This window comes from Alnus glutinosa, chromosome 13, assembly GCF_958979055.1.
Source record: "Alnus glutinosa chromosome 13, dhAlnGlut1.1, whole genome shotgun sequence".
Lineage (NCBI taxonomy): Eukaryota > Viridiplantae > Streptophyta > Magnoliopsida > Fagales > Betulaceae > Alnus > Alnus glutinosa.
The window spans coordinates 6,661,459-6,678,638 of record NC_084898.1 but is presented as its reverse complement, the minus strand read 5'-3'; the positions used below and the strand labels follow the sequence as shown (position 1 = coordinate 6,678,638).

At 37.5% G+C, this 17,180-nt stretch overlaps 1 protein-coding gene across 1 annotated transcript; it reads left to right on the top strand.

Annotated features, from left to right (window-relative positions):
* The first annotated feature begins 422 nt into the window (after positions 1-422).
* On the top strand, positions 423-16,531 carry LOC133854240 (peroxisomal ATPase PEX6-like). The gene is made up of 16 exons (XM_062290335.1): positions 423-1,182; positions 7,377-7,498; positions 7,606-7,694; positions 7,770-7,805; positions 7,998-8,091; positions 9,700-9,748; positions 9,844-9,944; positions 11,467-11,531; positions 11,689-12,185; positions 12,279-12,366; positions 12,472-12,612; positions 12,944-13,506; positions 14,928-15,066; positions 15,142-15,210; positions 15,300-15,443; positions 15,724-16,531. The coding sequence occupies exons 1-16, from the start codon at positions 965-967 to the stop codon at positions 15,835-15,837; spliced, it is 2,529 nt and encodes an 842-aa protein (XP_062146319.1). The 5' UTR covers positions 423-964; the 3' UTR covers positions 15,838-16,531.
* Positions 16,532-17,180: the final 649 nt, after the last annotated feature.

Sequence of the window (17,180 nt, the reverse complement as noted above, 5' to 3'; positions counted from 1 at the left end):
TTTCTTCTCTCATCTCCCATCTCTCACACGATAATGTCCTTATTTCATGGATATAAATGATTTTTTATAAAAATATTATATAGAGAAAAAATAAAGAAATATGAAAAAATTATTATTTAAATGGAATAGTGAATATTGACTAGTTAAAATGGTGAGGCTGCTGGGGGAATTTTAATAAAGTGGCTCATCAGAATAGAAAAAAGTAATTTTTAGTTATTTTGGTGAGTAAAATTTGGTTAGGCTACTAGGAATGCTGTGTAGTTTTTATTTTTTTATTTAAAAAAAAAAAAAAAAACCTTCAGGGATACGTCAAGAGCACAATCTGTAAACTGTCAAACCGAAACATAAACCCTCAAAATCATGACACGTAATAAGCTTTGGAATCTCTCTCTCTCTCTCTCTCTCTCTCTGCTGTCTTTAAAAACTCAAACCCCGAGGGAGAGACCTGAAAAAGCGGGAACAAAACTCCACCGCCATCTCTCTCTCTCTCTCCTCTCTCGCTCACTTACTCAACCGGCCACTCTCCGGCCGTCCGGCGACTCCTATAAATACCCAAAGATCCGCTTCTTTCGCTCCCTATTAATACTCCACCACTTAAAAAACCAAAAGAGAAAATACAAAGAAAGAATTTCAATCAGAGGAGGAGAGAGAATAGGTTGAGCAAAAGCGGTTAGATCGGAGATTCTTCAATTCCTTGTCTGAATCAATAACACGAAAACCAAAATTTCTGCTTTCTGAGTTTGAATTCTTTTTTTTTTTTTTTTTAATCTTTCTTACCTTTTGGATCGTTTTTGTGCTCCGTTTTGGTTACATGATCTCAAAAGTTTTCCTGTGTCTGGCTGTGAATTCGGTGTTCGAATGGAAAAGAAAAGCGTATTGTTGTGACTTGTGAGCCTAGAACTCTGTATAGCCGTTTGATTACAAGATCTGGTTTTTTCATTTGGCTGTGGAATTCGGGTTATAAATGGAGCAGAAGAGCGTATGGTTATCGGCGTTGAGTGTGGGGGTGGGAGTGGGATTGGGGCTCGGGTTGGCTTCGGGTCAGACCGTGACCAACTGGACCGGAGCCGGTTCGGTTTCTAGTGGCGTTACTCTGGAGAGGATGGAGCAGGAGATGCTCCGGCAGATAGTTGACGGCAGAGAAAGCAAGGTCACCTTCGAAAAGTTTCCGTACTATCTAAGGTGAATATTCATTCCTCCTTATTTCACATTCTATCTGTTTCCATTTTCGTCTTTGATTTAAAAAGGAAAAAAAAAAAAAAAGGAATTGCATAAATTATGGAAGTGTTTTCGACTCTTCCAATTCAACGATTTTTTATTTTTTTATTTTTTTATTTTTTCCTAAAGATTTTTATGTACGGGAGAGGTAAAAATAGCATTTCTCTTTATTTTATTTTTTTTACTTAAGGTTTTGTTTTGCTTGTTTGAAGTTGGTTTTTTTGAGGGAATAAAGATTCTCATTAATGATAAAGATGAAAGCAAGTACAATAGACTGGAGGTAAGAAGGACATTCCTCCATCCACAATTCATCTAAAGAATGCAAAATAGCACATTTGGCTAAGGTATGTGCTGCAGAGTTTACAACTCGGCTAGCGTAGTTTATTTCCACCCAATGCACACTTTGAGCCAGCACTTTTATATCTTCGACCAAATGACCATAGGAGCTCCAGTTAGGTGAGGCCTGATTAATTGCCGAAACTACAGTCATAGAATCCCCCTCCAACACCACCAGCTGAAACCCACAATCCACGCATAATTTCACTGCAAACCAAGCTGCTATAGCTTCAGCCGCGGTGGGGTCATCTACCAATGGAAGAACGTTTGCTAATGCTGCTTTCACCTCTCCTGTTCCATTCCTGACCACTACTCCAATGCCCATTTTCTTTGTTTGACTTTGCAAAGTCACATCCCAATTTACTTTGAGCCATCCATCCCCTGGAGCCCGCCACCGAGAAGGGGTTTTTTCCACTGCCAACTTTTCTGGAAGGGCCTCCTGTTGAGTCTCTGAACAAATAGCAGCCAAGGACTTAGCCTTCAAGATGACCTGACTGGGCGGAGTAAACTTCCCTTGGAACACATAGTCGTTCCTTTGAAGCCATATCGAACGCAACACCAACATAGCTTCTATAAACTCATCAGTGTCCAACCTCACCTTGAGCAATTGGATGAGTTGCATCCCGTCACACTCAGCAAGGACCCTTTTTTGCAATCTGCGTCCACATTCTTGCCGAACTGCTTCAGAAGCAGGGCAACTCCATAATGCATGAAAAGCCGATTCTACAGTCGTAAGGTAGAATGGACAAAAAGGGTCGTGAACTATACCTTTCCGGAATAAGTTCTCCCTTGTAGCAAGAATATTGCTGCCCAGTTTCCATAAGAAATTTTTCAGCGTTGGCGGAAACTTCCAACTCCACATGATCTTCCAGAAATGTTGAATTTCGCCCGAGTTTGAAGCCTCCCCTGTGACCTGGACCCTCATGTCCATTTCAAGATGGTAGGCACTCCTCACTGCAAAGCACCCATTCTTAGACCCTGGCCAGACCAGTTTATCTTCTTGACTCATGGGGCTTGGCACCACACTACACACCTTAGCTGCCTCTGTGGGGGAGAAGAGAGCATTGATTAAATTGTAGTTCCACCAGCCCGTTTCTGGGTCCAACAGTTCAGCCACCTTTGCATCATGAGACAGGAGCTGGACCGGGGAGTGAACACGATGATCTGTGGAAGATGGAAGCCACTTATCTCCCCAGATGCGTACCTGCTGTCCATTGCCAATCCTCCACATCAGCCCTTTCTCCAATAGAGATCTAGCATTAATCAAGCTACGCCAGGTAAAGGAAGGGTTTACTCCTAACTTTGCCTGCAGCAAAGAGTCCTTAGGGAAATACTTCCCTTTTAGAACTTGGGCCAGCAAAGAGTTGGGTTGCTGGATTAGCCTCCAACCTTGTTTTGCGAGAAGAGCTAAGTTAAAGGCCTCCAAATCCCGAAAGCCAAGGCCACCCCGCTGTTTAGAGAGTCCCAACCGCGACCAGTTCATCCAATGCTCCCCTTTTGTATTCGAGTTGCTTCCCCACCAGAACCGGTTCATGAGGGAATGGATTTGCGAGCATAGTGACTTAGGGAGCTGGAAAATGCTCATGCAGTATGCCGGGATAGCTTGTACCATTGCTTTGAGGAGTATCTCTTTGCCCGCCTGCGACAGGAATTTGTCTTTCCAGTCTTCTAGCTTCTTTCTTACCCTGGACAAAATTCCAGCGAAAGTTCTCGTCTTTGATCGGCCCACCATAGCCGGGAGGCCCAAATATTTCTCATAGGAGGTTGAGGCATGAATTCTAGCTGAGTCCTGGATGAACTCCTGAAAAGCTCGTCTCGTATTTCTGCTGTAATAAATGGAGGTTTTCTCACTGTTCAATTTTTGTCCAGATGCCAATTCATACCTCTGCAAAATTTTGAGTACAACCCCCCACTCATTGAAATTCGCCCGGCAAAATAACAGACTGTCATCCGCAAAGAAGAGATAACTAAGTTTCACGCCCCTTGCTGAGATTGGATCCATCTTGGCTAGCTCTAGATAACAATGAGCTTATACCTTCGGCACACATTAAAAAGAGATACGGGGAAAGGGGGTCCCCTTGTCTTAAACCTCGAGATGGATAGAATACTTCAAGGGGGGAACCATTAAGAAGAATTGCATATGAGACCGAGCAAACACACCTCATAATGAGTTTCACCCATTGCTCGGCAAAGCCCAATCTAAGCATCATCGCTTCCAAGAAGCCCCATTCCACCCGATCATATGCTTTTGACATATCCAGTTTGATGGTCATGTATACCTTCTTTCCTTTCATCCGCTTGCTCATAGTGTGAAGAGCCTCATACGCCACCAAAATGTTGTCCGTGATCAATCTCCCTGGCACAAAAGCACTTTGAAATGGCGAAATGATCTCATCCAACACTAGCTTTAGTCTATTGGCAATGGCCTTTGCAATGATCTTATACAAGACATTGCAAAGACTAATTGGCCTGAAATCACTCAGAATCTGCATTAAGCTTTTTAGGAATTAAAGCTAGGTAAGTGAGATTTATGGAGGGGTCAAAAATACCGTTATTCAAGAACTGTAAGGCTGCTTCTCCGATCTCCCCCCCCACCAACTCCCAGTGCTGTTGAAAAAAACACACACCGAATCCATCCGGACCAGGGGCCGTTAATGGCTGCATTTGGAACACAACCGCTTTTATCTCCTCCAACTGGAAAGGCCGCACAAGTGCTTCATTCATAGCTGGAGTTACTTTAACAGAAACAGTTCCAGTACCTCACCAACTCCCTGCACCCCAGAAGTGGAAAAAATATTCTGGAAATGCTGCATGGAAATTCTACCAATGTCTTCAGGTGAAGACCACTGGGCCCTTGTTGAGTCCCGAATGGCAGCAATAAAATTTGTCCTGCGACGGTGAGAAGCCCAGGCATGGAAATAGCTTGTATTCCTGTCCCCCTGTTTGAACCAAGTTCTTTTAGCTCTTTGCTACCATTTGATATCCTCCATCTCAAGAAAGTGCTCTATCTCCTTTTGCAACTGCTCTATCTCTTCCAAGATCCCTGGGTGCTCGTTCTGTTGCAGGAGATCTAACCTCTTAGACATTTTGACTTTAAGCGGTTTGGCACATCTCCAATCTTCTTCCAGCTCCAGTCAGTTAAGGCACGCCTGCATTGGTGCAACTTTTCTATTGAGGTGGACAAGTTCGTTGCACTCCCCTGCCCCCTTCCCTTCCAAGCTTTCCTTATAACATCTGCACATTCTGCATCCATGTTCCAGCAAGCCTCAAACTTGAAAGAAGGTTTTTGCCTACCAACTCCAGCAGTGGTAGCTAAACGAACCCATAGTGGTTTGTGATCAGAGGTACACACCGGCAGTTTGATCTACTGTAAATTAATGAGGCATTCAATCTATGGACTTTGTTTAATCTTCTTTAGCATTAATTTTATTAATTGAATTCGGAAACGAGTCTAAGGGTCTGTTTATAAGGGTTTGTTTAGATTTGTGAATTCAAAAAGTGCGATTTGAAAATAATAATTTTAAAATGTGCGATTTGAAAAAACTGATTTTTAAAAATGCAGTTTTAACCTTTAAAATTGCAATTTAATTTTTAAAATTTTGCGTTTTTAAAAAAAATACACCCTTTCTCCAATATGAAAAAATAATATTTTACATTTTCAAATTACAATTCCAAACACGCACTAATGGCACCATAAGTGAAAATTAAAATTTCATCATAGCGATGGAAATAAATTGATGCACGAGTTTTGTGCAAATCCTAGTATAAAGAATAAAATATTATAGATATTTTTCTACGTGCTTTGAGTGCATTTTGCTTTTTCGTGGAGAGCCATGGAGAGGATCCTTGTCCCATGTTAAAGGAGTATAATAATGGGCCCTGTAAGGATTATGTGGGCCGTACTTGAATCACAATCTTGTAGCGTTGTAATACTTTTTAGGGTTAAATATGATTTTGGGACTTTAGTTTTGAAAACTTTATATTTTGGTACTTGAGTTTGAATCACAATCTTTAAAAAAAAAAAAAGAACCTTGGCCACCATGGGGGTGGCCGGCCACCCTCATTTTGGTCAAGGGGTGGCTGAGCCACCCCTTTGACCGGCCTGAGGAGGCCGAAGGGAGTGGTTCGGCCACCCTCAGGGGCCAAAATCCTTGAATTTTTATTTTATTTTTTTTTTTTTTCTGCCATGGGGTGGCCGAACCACCACCCATACAGGTCAAGAGGGTAGCTCCTCTTCATTTTCTTTTTTTTTTCAATTTTTTTTTAAGTTTTTAATTTTTTAATTAATGTTGAAGATTTTTATTTTTTATTTTTTTATACTAAAACTAAGGATTGACACTTGACGAGCCATTAGTTTTTTGACGGAAAACTTGGCTAAGGTACTAATTTGGTCTTTTCTCAAAACGAAGGTACCATTTGTGATGCGAATTAAAACTCAGGTACAAAAAAATAAAGTTTTCAAAACTCTAAATACCCAAAACGTATTTAACCCTACTTTTTAAATCTGATCGAGAACCTGACGGTCACATGCAGCACCACTTTCTTTGGTCTTCGAATTGAATTTCTTTCTGCCTTGCTTTTGTTCGATATATTTATTCTTCTATTATTATATTGTGTCTGGGCTTTGGAACTTATGAAGAAGTGGGCTTTGGAACTTGGATAGTTTGCCTTCCCGATATAGTAATTGCTCTGCTGCCAAAATGGTGCGGTAGCAATGAATTATTCTATTTTTAGAAGCTATTGTTGTGTTCTCTACGATCCATGGGTCTTATAACTATTGAGATTTTTTTTCTTTTTACTTTGTATTTATTCCCAACTTAATTAACCAGTTAAGCCCATAATTCTAGGATAGATATCTCTTACAATTTTGCTACTTGAATTTGCTAGCAATTCAAAAACAGCATATGTGAGATAGTTGATATGAAGCTCACCTGTTTAAATAAGTTTTTGGTTGCCCACTCATATGTTTGGACAGGCAAGTCCCATAGAGACATTCACATTTGCTGGGAATCTGGATCCATAATTCTTTTAGGAATGGAATTCTCTCTATTTATTTATTTTAAGCTTGAGATCATTTAAAGTATCTCACGTTTTAATAATTGATTAAATGGTTGGACTTATACAAGATATGCAACATTTTAATTATTCATCTCTTTATACGTTTTTTGGAGCATGCATGACTTTTTGATCATATGGTCAAACAACTGTGATATTAGGCAAGTCATAAGGAAGGGAAAGGATTCCTCTCCCTCAAACTAATAGTAGTCTTCATTTTCTTTTGTATTAAAGTAACATGATGGATGTATAACATGGCATATCAGGATTTTATTTAAAATTCTTATCATTTTTGTTAAACAAGTGGTTTAGATTTTGTCTTGTCAACATTAACTTATACACTGATATGTGACAGTTGATACCAAACACCTGATCTCGGTTTCCCAACCTTGGTATTGCATTACATATACTTCGTGTTTTACAGATTAAATATAAGGGTAAATATCAGATGATTCGGATGCATCAAGTACTTTCTTTGCTTGGCCCCATTATCCAATCTTAAGATGATCCTACTAAAGTGATCACTAAGTTTACTATTATGATGTAATCTTGTATGGTAAAAATAAAAGTGAATGTATTACAAGAGCATCAGCTGCGTGTAGGCAAGTGTTTGAACTCATATAGAAGCTTCACAATGTTGTCTGTGTCCTTACCGGATGAACACATAAATCCTTGATGCTGAAATACACTTGCTTACTGTTAAGACTATTGTCCTTTAATCAATTATGCAAATTCTTATGTCCTTATTTGGCCAATTGCAATGACAGTGAGCAGACACGGGTCTTGCTAACAAGTGCTGCCTATGTCCATTTGAAGCATGCTGATGTTTCTAAGTACATACGAAATCTTTCTCCTGCAAGTCGGGCTATTTTGCTCTCAGGACCTGCAGGTTGGTTATCTGGACTAGAAAATTTCCCTGATCTTGCTTGAATATATGATGCATTTAAAATTTTCAGACAACCAGTATTCATGATTGGTTTTTTCTTTTTTTTGAAGAGCTTTACCAACAAATGCTTGCCAAGGCTTTAGCCCATTTCTTTGATGCAAAGTTACTACTGTTAGATGTAACTGACTTTTCCCTGAAGGTGAGTATCTACAGCTGCGGTTGTGTTTGAATTTAACTTTTTTACAAATAGTTCTAATGGCTGGGGTTTATACAGATTCAGAGCAAATATGGTAGTGCCAACAAAGAATCTGTAAGATTTCCCTAATTGATTCTGAGTGTGATCTTGTGTGGTGTATGAATTATGTTTAAGTTCTCAATACTGTCATGATCCTCTACGATTGAACTATGACAATTTGTTCTGAAATGATTTGCATGCATGATGCATGACGAGTTCAATATTTGACTGTCTTTATTTTCTGCAATTGGTGATCTTGGTTTGTAGTCTTTTAAAAGGTCTACTTCAGAGTCAACACTGGAGCGACTGTCTGGCTTATTTGGATCATTTTCAATCCTTCCGCAGAGGGAGGAACCTAAAGGTATAATGAAAAAGAGAGTTTCTTTTTATTCTGGTGAATCAAAGGGTAGTGAATGCTTTCTTATCAACCTCACAGATTTGGTTCTATACAACCATTGTTACATATAATTAGTTCTAGTTGAAGCTATATTTTCTGTGCTATTGCGTATTACCTTTTGTGCCCACAATCCTGTAATGCAATAACCAACCCATACAGCAACATGTGGATCCATGTGTAGCCATGACACCCCCCCAGCCACCCCTCCACCCCCCCCCCCCCCCCAACCACCAACAACAAAAAAAAAAAAAAACTCCAAAAAAAATTATATAAAAAAGGCCTCGCACAACATAATTCTTGAAATAAACAAAATTTCCACAAATAAAAATAAAAAATCCTTACGATGGCCTGGCCTCTTGAAAAAATAAAATTATATAGAATGACACAAAACATGACATGACTTGTTTTTACACTTTTTTTGCCTGCCCATTACTGTTTTTCAGGGCTTCCTTCTTTGGCAATTCAACTCTTCCTATTCGTGTCAGTTTTCTCTCTTCGTGACTCCACTTTCTTCCTTTTCTTTCTTTCTCTTCTCTACAAGCAAAGAATTCAAAAGCCTGAAACATACATATTACAATGGACTAAAAAGCCTGGAGCAAAGAATTCGATAAATTCTCTTCCTCTTCTAGCTCTAATCTTCCTCTTCATCCTCCTCCTCCTTCTCTTAGCTAATCTCATTGTATTGTGTTATTTTGGCCAAGTTATAGATAGAGTTAACTACTTTAATTGTTAGCCTATGGTGTTAGGTCCCCATATAGGCCACACACACATTGACTGACAATACAAAACTTGCTACATTGTTACGCTGCCTAGGTGCTTTATTATTTGCGTGTAGGCATATAATTAAGTGAAAGCAAATACCTAGCCCCGTTCATGATGTTGATTGTTTATTTTTTTCTTTGGGCAACACGATGTGATTTTTTGTCTAAGCATATTACATTTGTTGTTGTAGTGGTTTTGTTGTTTTTTCTTTTCTTTTTTTCCTGTTACTTATTCAGTTTTTTATTTTTTATTTTAACAAAATAAAGAATTGATTACTTATTTAATTTTTTGTCAAAGAAAAAATTCTGACATCTAAGTAAGTTCGTATTTTTTTTTCTCAAAGTGTGCACAGACTTCAGTCAATTTAGTGGAAGAATAAGTTATATCAATTGCATGAGATAAAACAATTTAATGAGAAAAAATATGATGTTATTTTATTAATTCCACCTCTTTCACCAGAGAGAATAATCCTAGGTCTGCCACGTGTGTGGCTCACATTGGTACAATTTCTGCAATCACATCACAAATGCCATACTTCGCCTGAGAAGTTTTGGGTTCCACGCATGACAAATGATTGTTTAATAGTGTCAATTGTGCTTTCTGCAAACACGCAGAATGGAAAAATCTGATAAGTTTAGTTGCTAGGATATATTTGTTACAATATTTAGGAAGTCTATAACATGTATATTGGTATTATCGTACTTGACTCAATCAGTGGTATATATTCCATATATTATATGATGAGAATGTTTCATATATTCTATGATTCTCATCTTATGTTGTAGCTCTGACCAAGAAGTTTATTATCAGGTACATTACGGAGGCAAAGCAGTGGCGGTGGGGTGGATATCGGATCAAGGTATTCTAGGGTAGATGTTCTTAATGGATGACTAAGTTCCCTCTTTTTGTATTGGTTTGTATTTTTAATTATTATCTTGTTCACTACTTGCACAGGCCAACAGAAGGTTCTTCTTATCCTCCTAAACTTCGTAGGAATGCCTCTGCTTCAGCTAATATTAGCAACCTCACTTCGCAAAGCACTCCTGCAAATCCAGGTTTTCTAAACAAAGAGAATTATTTGTTTAAGATTCCTGATCATTATGTGGTTATATAAGAAAGTGAAAGGAACAATGTAGTTTGTCATTTATGAAACAAACATTGTATTGAACTATTGATGCAATGTATTAATACAAAGTCATGCTCTATGATGCATATTTTAATCCTTGAATGTGCAATGTTTAATAACTTTGTGCACCGGAGACGCCACTCCTTGCGCCCCCCCCAAAAAAAAAAAAGAAAAAAAGGAAAAAATATCTCCTAAAAAAAATCTATTAAGGTATTGTTGTAAATTCTTCTTCCTCCTCTTCTAGTCTTCTTATTATTCTTTTTTCTTCACTTTGGCAGTAAACATGCCATGACCCGTGGCCCATGTGTTATGTGGTTGAGGCTTCTTGTAAATGCATTTCCTTATAATTCCTACTTAACTATTAATAAGTAGTATTATAAGGAGGCTTCTTGTAAATGCATTTCCTTATAATTACATAATTCATTTCCTTGTGTGGTAGAGGATTGTTGAAAAGGTAGATGTTTATAATCATTTAAACATTTTCATGATTACATTAATGCTAGTGAGTGTGTAGTTCGATGAAGTGTATTAGGATTTAAATTTAGTGCTGGAATTATTTTCATAGGAACATATTCATCAAAAAGAATTTTTTTCATAGGACTAGACACAATATGCTAATTATTTGTTGGAATATTTAGGAGTTTATAGTTCTTTACTTTCTCTTCATTCTTTTGCTTGTGCATCTGTAATATCTTGCAACAAGATAGATGATAACTTTCTTGCAAATTATTTAGTTATTTATATTAAGAAAGAATAGTTGAAAATTTTAACACATGATAAATTATTTCTTTTCTCTAAAACATTGTCGAGTCCATTGTGATAGGAAATTCGTGAATTTTTTGTATTCTTTTTTGTATATATCTATATCCAAATTGACATACTTTCCATATATTCCCTCTTAGTTCAATGGTAATTTTAATATACAAAAAATCCCATTTGAAACTTTTTCTTTCATATAATATTTTTACTTTATTTCTAGTAATATTATTTTATTAATCTTGCCACTCCAAGAGAAAAATTCTCCACCACTATCAAGGAGCACTCTGATGGTGATTCAAACAAGTCATCTGGTATGTTTGTTTAAGGGATACCGATGACATGCTCTTGAGATTTCATGTAACTGATAAAGATTGACGCACTGCATGATCCATGATATGCTATGGATAAGATATTAATTAATATGTGTATACTTTCTGTGTACTTAGGGGCGCCTTACGCTTTTTTAATAAAATTTTCTTACTTATCAAAAAAGATATTAATTAATATGGATTTAGGTAACCATGTCTTTTCTCTGTCAATCATGCTCATCTTTCAAAATAATTATGAACTTCGAGTTGATCAAATTTAGAGGACAAGATGTTGAAGATACTCTTTGTTTCTTTCATAATTGGTTCTTATGCTTTCTACTTCTTTTGACTTCTTTGCCTTTTTTTTCTTCTTTAATTTTCTAGCTCCTCTCAAGCGCACAAGCAGCTGGTCCTTTGATGAGAAGCTTCTTATACAGTCTCTCTACAAGGTACTGTCTTTTTGTTGTGAATTCCAGCAGCAAGTCAAGGGCCTCCTGCTACCATGTACTTGCCAGTGATTATTTAGTTAGGCCTTTGGTTTGAATCCCACTCATTACTTAGTGAATATATTGATAGGTGGAAATCCATGTTGAATTCTTTTTGCAGGTTTTGGTTTTTGTGTCAAAAACCAGTCCCATTGTGCTATATCTTAGGGATGTTGATAACTTCTTGTTTAGATCGCAAAGGACATATAACTTGTTCCAGAAAATGTTGAAGAAACTGTCTGGATCAGTGCTGATCCTTGGTTCACGAATTGTGAATCCTGACAATGACTATGGAGATGTGGATGAGAGAGTTACTGCTGTCTTCCCTTACAATATTGAGATCAGGCCTCCGGAAGATGAATCCCATCTTGTCAGCTGGAAATCTCAACTGGAGGAGGATATGAAGATGATCCAGGTTCAGGATAACAGAAACCACATCACGGAAGTACTTTCATCAAATGATCTTGATTGTGAAGATCTGGATACAATCTGTATGGCAGACACTATGGTTCTCAGTAACTATATAGAAGAGATTGTTGTATCAGCAATTTCTTATCATTTAATGAATAACAAGGATCCTGATTACAGGAATGGAAAACTTGTTATATCATCTGATAGGTAAGATTAGCATTTCTAATGGTAGATTAGCATTTCTTATGGTGTCCCAATGATTTAGCCTCTATGTAATTTCACATTGTTGCTCTGGAACAGTTTGTCCCATGGATTGAGTATCTTCCACGAAGGGAAATCCAGTGGCAAAGATACGTTAAAGTTGGAAGCACAAGCTGAAACATCTAAGGTCTGTTAGACTTTATGTTTATATGTGAAGTTTAGAATAACATACATGGTATAAAACCAGACTAACCGGTATGATCCGTTTCTGCTTCTTTTCCACCAATTACAGAATGCAGTAGGGGAAGAGGCCGTAGGCATGAAGCCAGAAACAAAGGCTGAAAGCACAGCTCCTGAACACAAAAGTGAAGTAGCATCAGCTTCAGTACCAAAGACAGATGGCAATAATTCAGTTCCATCTTCAAAAGCTCCAGTAAGGATTTTCTTTTCTTTTTTCCCATTTTTCTTTGTTCTGTTTTTTTTTTTAAAAAAAAAAATTTAGATATTGTGGCTGATTTATAGAAAACCTACACATCTGTGCATGTGTACACATATCAGAGACTCTAATTTGGACAAAATTGGTGAAACCCCAAATACTTATCTTAAAAACAAAAGGTATTTGGAGAGAATACGTTTTGTTGTATAATAGTAATCAATTTTACATAGTTTCTGAAGTCACCAATTTCTGTAGTGTATAATTTTCACATTGACTACTTTCTGGGAATATTTATGTTGAAGTTTTTCTGAATATCACTTCCTAACAGGAACCTGACAATGAATTTGAGAAACGCATTAGACCAGAGGTTATCCCAGCAAATGAGATTGATGTAACCTTTGCTGATATTGGTGCCTTAGACGAGATCAAAGAGTCCCTTCAAGAACTAGTAATGCTCCCTTTACAAAGACCAGACCTCTTCGTCGGAGGCCTTCTAAAACCTTGCAGGGGAATATTGCTATTTGGTCCCCCTGGCACTGGGAAGACAATGATGGCGAAGGCCATTGCCAAGGAGGCCGGAGCAAGCTTCATAAACGTATCCATGTCTACCATCACTTCTAAATGGTTTGGTGAAGATGAGAAGAATGTTCGAGCTTTATTCACACTGGCAGCCAAGGTCTCTCCGACTATTATATTTGTAGATGAGGTTGATAGCATGCTTGGGCAGCGAACCAGAGTTGGAGAGCATGAAGCCATGCGGAAGATAAAGAATGAGTTCATGACTCACTGGGATGGGCTCTTGACAAAACCTGGTGAGCGCATTCTTGTTCTTGCTGCAACTAACAGGCCATTTGACCTTGATGAAGCAATTATTCGACGCTTTGAACGGAGGTACTTCTACATACTTGGTGACTTTTAGTTTTGCCGGTAGACTCATTACCATGCAATATCAACTCACATTTTTGCATTACCATTCTAAATTTGCTTTAAGAATGCAATTTTAATCTGAAGACTGCAATGTTACTACTCTGTGAGAACAATCTCATTACTCTGATGATTGCATTGTTAAACATAGTGGGATCATTTGTTAACACCTTTTCAAGTGCTATCTGTTTTGAAAAACAAAAAACTAAAATCACCTGCCTTTGTTAACGTTTTCATTCTTTTACTTTAATCTGTCACTAGGGATGTATGAGCGGTGTTATTGCCTTTAACCGCAACCGCCTTAGGCGGTTATCAAATTTTAGTAACTGCAACTGTACTGCCTTAGGCGGTTAGCAAGTTTGAAATAACTGCCAATTAGTAGTTAGTGAAACCTAAAACCGCACTGCATAACCGCTTTTTAGGTATGGGCCTATTTTAATATTTTGGGCCTATCGTGAGACTCTTTTATGGCCTATTTAAAATGGTTTTTGGACTATTTTGGGCCTTTTAAAAAAAATAAAAAAAGGTTTAGTGCTTTAGATGAACAAATCAATTTTGGCACTGTATATATATTTTGAACATTCTATTCTTGATCAATCATACAGTAATTTCTTCTAACCATTTTACCGAATTCTCATTCAACAACTGTAACATGATCAAGAAAGTTTGTTCTGCACTTAAGAAAACTGAAATTTCTAGGTCATGTTGAATCTTTAAGCAACTTAAGATCTTAATTACGAATGGTGAACTTAAGATCATTGTTCAACATACACCCAAAATCTTTATCTTAAATCTAATCGTCGCAAGAAAACTGGGGGTTTAAAAACAATAATATCAAAACTCACCTATTATCTAAACACTAACTTTATGCGAGCCCTATATCAAAACGAAACTGGAAACTCTATATCAAACAACGTTGTTTTGGTATTAAATACCAAAAAGACATCATTTTGGTATATTATTATAATTTTATATATATATATATAAGGTAGGCGGTTAACAGTTATTAACTGTCTCTGTTTACCCCTAAAATTGCTAACCTCACCACCATAGGCGGTTAAAGGTTTTCTCCAACCGCCTACAAAAGTGGTTAACTGTTATTAGGCAGTTAATAACGGCCCACATGTACACCCCTACCTGCCACAAGTCTTTTAGCTCACCTTTCGAGAGTCTTCTCAGCATGTTACTTGTTATTGGCATGAAAGCCAATAGGAAAATCTCCACATTTGATTTTCCAATGAAGTAGTACTATCAAGACTTAAACAATACTTCAACTTATCTTCATAAGATTTTACTGGAGAATATGGACCCAACAGATATATACTAATGAATCTACAATTTCTGTGAGACTTATTTCTGCCTAAAATGATGTTTACTTCGATGAACAGAATTATGGTGGGATTGCCGTCCATGGAGAATAGGGAAATGATATTTAGAACTCTCTTGGTAAAGGAAAAGGTGGAAGAAGAACTAGACTTTAAGGAGCTAGCAAGTATGACAGAAGGATATACAGGAAGTGATCTGAAGGTTTGCATTTGATAAAAGCTTTGATTTTTTATGTGTAATCAGGTGTTGTTAACTAGGTGTAACTGTCTGAAACAGAACTTGTGTACGACAGCTGCTTATTGGCCAGTTAGAGAGCTAATACAGCAAGAGAGACTGAAGGATTTGGTACGTGTAGTATCCGTTTTAAGTCTGTTACCTAAATGCTTCATAGAGTAATTTCAATGTAGATTATACTTGTGGAATCTTCTTTGCAGGAGAAAAAGCAGAGAGCTGCAGAAGGGAAAGAAGTCCAATCTAAGAATTCAGGAGGTGATTCAGGCATAAAAGAACGTCAGGAGGAAAGGGGAATTACCCTTAGGCCATTGAATATGGAAGACTTGAGGCAGGCAAAGAATCAGGTAAAATCTCTCTCTCTTTCTCTCTCTATTATCAAACTGGCTTGTGAATGCTATGTGGTTGCCACATCACGGTTACTTATTTTCTAAGTTCCACTTTGGTTATCTTCCCTTGGGCTCCTTGGTATTGATTTTGTTAGCTGTGTAGCCCTGAATTTGATATGGTCCTGGATTATAGATTCAGGGTTAATGTTTATGCTGAGGAATAGGATTGAGAATGATTATGTGTCCTAGCCAATTGAAGATTTTTTGTGATCTATACCATCTGCTGTTTGGAATGAAGGTTGCTGCAAGCTTTGCTTCTGAAGGATCTATAATGGGTGAGTTGAACCAGTGGAACGATTTGTATGGGGAAGGGGGCTCGAGGAAGAAGCAGCAGTTATCTTATTTCTTATGATCGGAAGAGTGCCGGAAGAATGATCTTTACTAATGCGAGCAGCATTCGCTTTTTTAGCCAACCCTTTTTCCTTGGACCAGAAAGTTCCTCTCATTGGTAATAGGGAGGAGGGAGTTGAAGCAATCAACAAACAAACAGAAGCTTGTCCAGTCGACCACGCCCTAATTACTGCAGGTAATTGCAAACATGGACCTGTTACTTCCTATAGTTATATACTGCTAGGGTTATGCTTGTATAATGCTTTAGATGGATCTTGTTTTGCATTTTGCTGCTTGATTCTGAGAATAAGAAACAGCCTGTTAGGAAATAGATTTCCTAGTCCCCAAAGGTTGAGAGAATCCTAATGAAAGCATTAGGAGATACTTGGGCTCTTAGGCATGCATGCTTGGACATAGTGCTATGTTGTGGACTTAGAAGATGGGATTTGACTTTTGAGTATCCAAAGTAGCAATGATTCCCGTTAATGTATTGTGTATTTAGATTATTCCAAAGAAGCCAAACAACACTTAGGTATGGACTTCTTTTATATGATGTCTTTTTTTTTTTTCTTTTTTCTTTTTCTAATGTCTTTCTTAGTTTGTCATATGTATATTAAAATACTAGTAAACTTCATTGTGAATGGAATTTTGTTTTCAAATTGTGTAACTTTTGAATGGAATTTATGTATGGCATTACCGACAATGCTCCTTTAGCACTTCTCTTTCAGAAGGACTTGTGTGATGGTGAAATTAATCGATAGTTTTATTAAGGTTTTGCTCTGAGGTTTATAAATTGAGTAATAACCTTTTTACAACGAGTAATCATCAGTCATCACCCTCTCATTCCTTCTCCAATGCTTATGTGTTGCATGGAGATTGATTTTTTGGTTGAATACATCACACCATTTAGGCATTCGGAGACGGGGGAGGGTCTAGGATTTTTTGCATGTGTCCGAACGCGTGTGTGTATATATATAAACAATTGGGTTGGCTTGTGGTAAATACCTGAACTTTTAGGGCATAACCATCGGGTCTAAAGTTTGAATCCCTTTAGATGCAAATAACTTCTTATGGCCACACCCCTTGTGCCTTGTGAAAGCTAAATTTAACTGATTGGTGTGGTGGAAGTGTGTTACATGGACCTGAAGTTTTATTCTTTATGAGTGGGTGAGTGGGTACACGAAGTGGCCTTACCTTGGGGGTTTTATCATCATCATTAAAAAAATCAAGAAAGAACTTGACATTTCCTTTGAATTATGCTCGACGACGATCTTTTATAGAATAAAATGCATTCACTATCATCTTTGTAGTGAACACAATAAAAAGAATTTATCTTTCAAATTGTCTTTTTAAAGACAAATATCA

What these genes read in the sequence shown, in the direction of transcription:
- LOC133854240 (XM_062290335.1), top strand. Translation starts at nt 965, where the DNA reads ATGGAGCAGAAGAGCGTATGGTTATCGGCGTTGAGTGTGGGGGTGGGA. An exon ending in AAGTTTCCGTACTATCTAAG is followed by an intron (nt 1,183 to 7,376) that starts GTGAATATTCAT and finishes TTGCAATGACAG; the next exon opens with TGAGCAGACACGGGTCTTGC. An exon ending in GGGGTGGATATCGGATCAAG is followed by an intron (nt 9,749 to 9,843) that starts GTATTCTAGGGT and finishes CTACTTGCACAG; the next exon opens with GCCAACAGAAGGTTCTTCTT.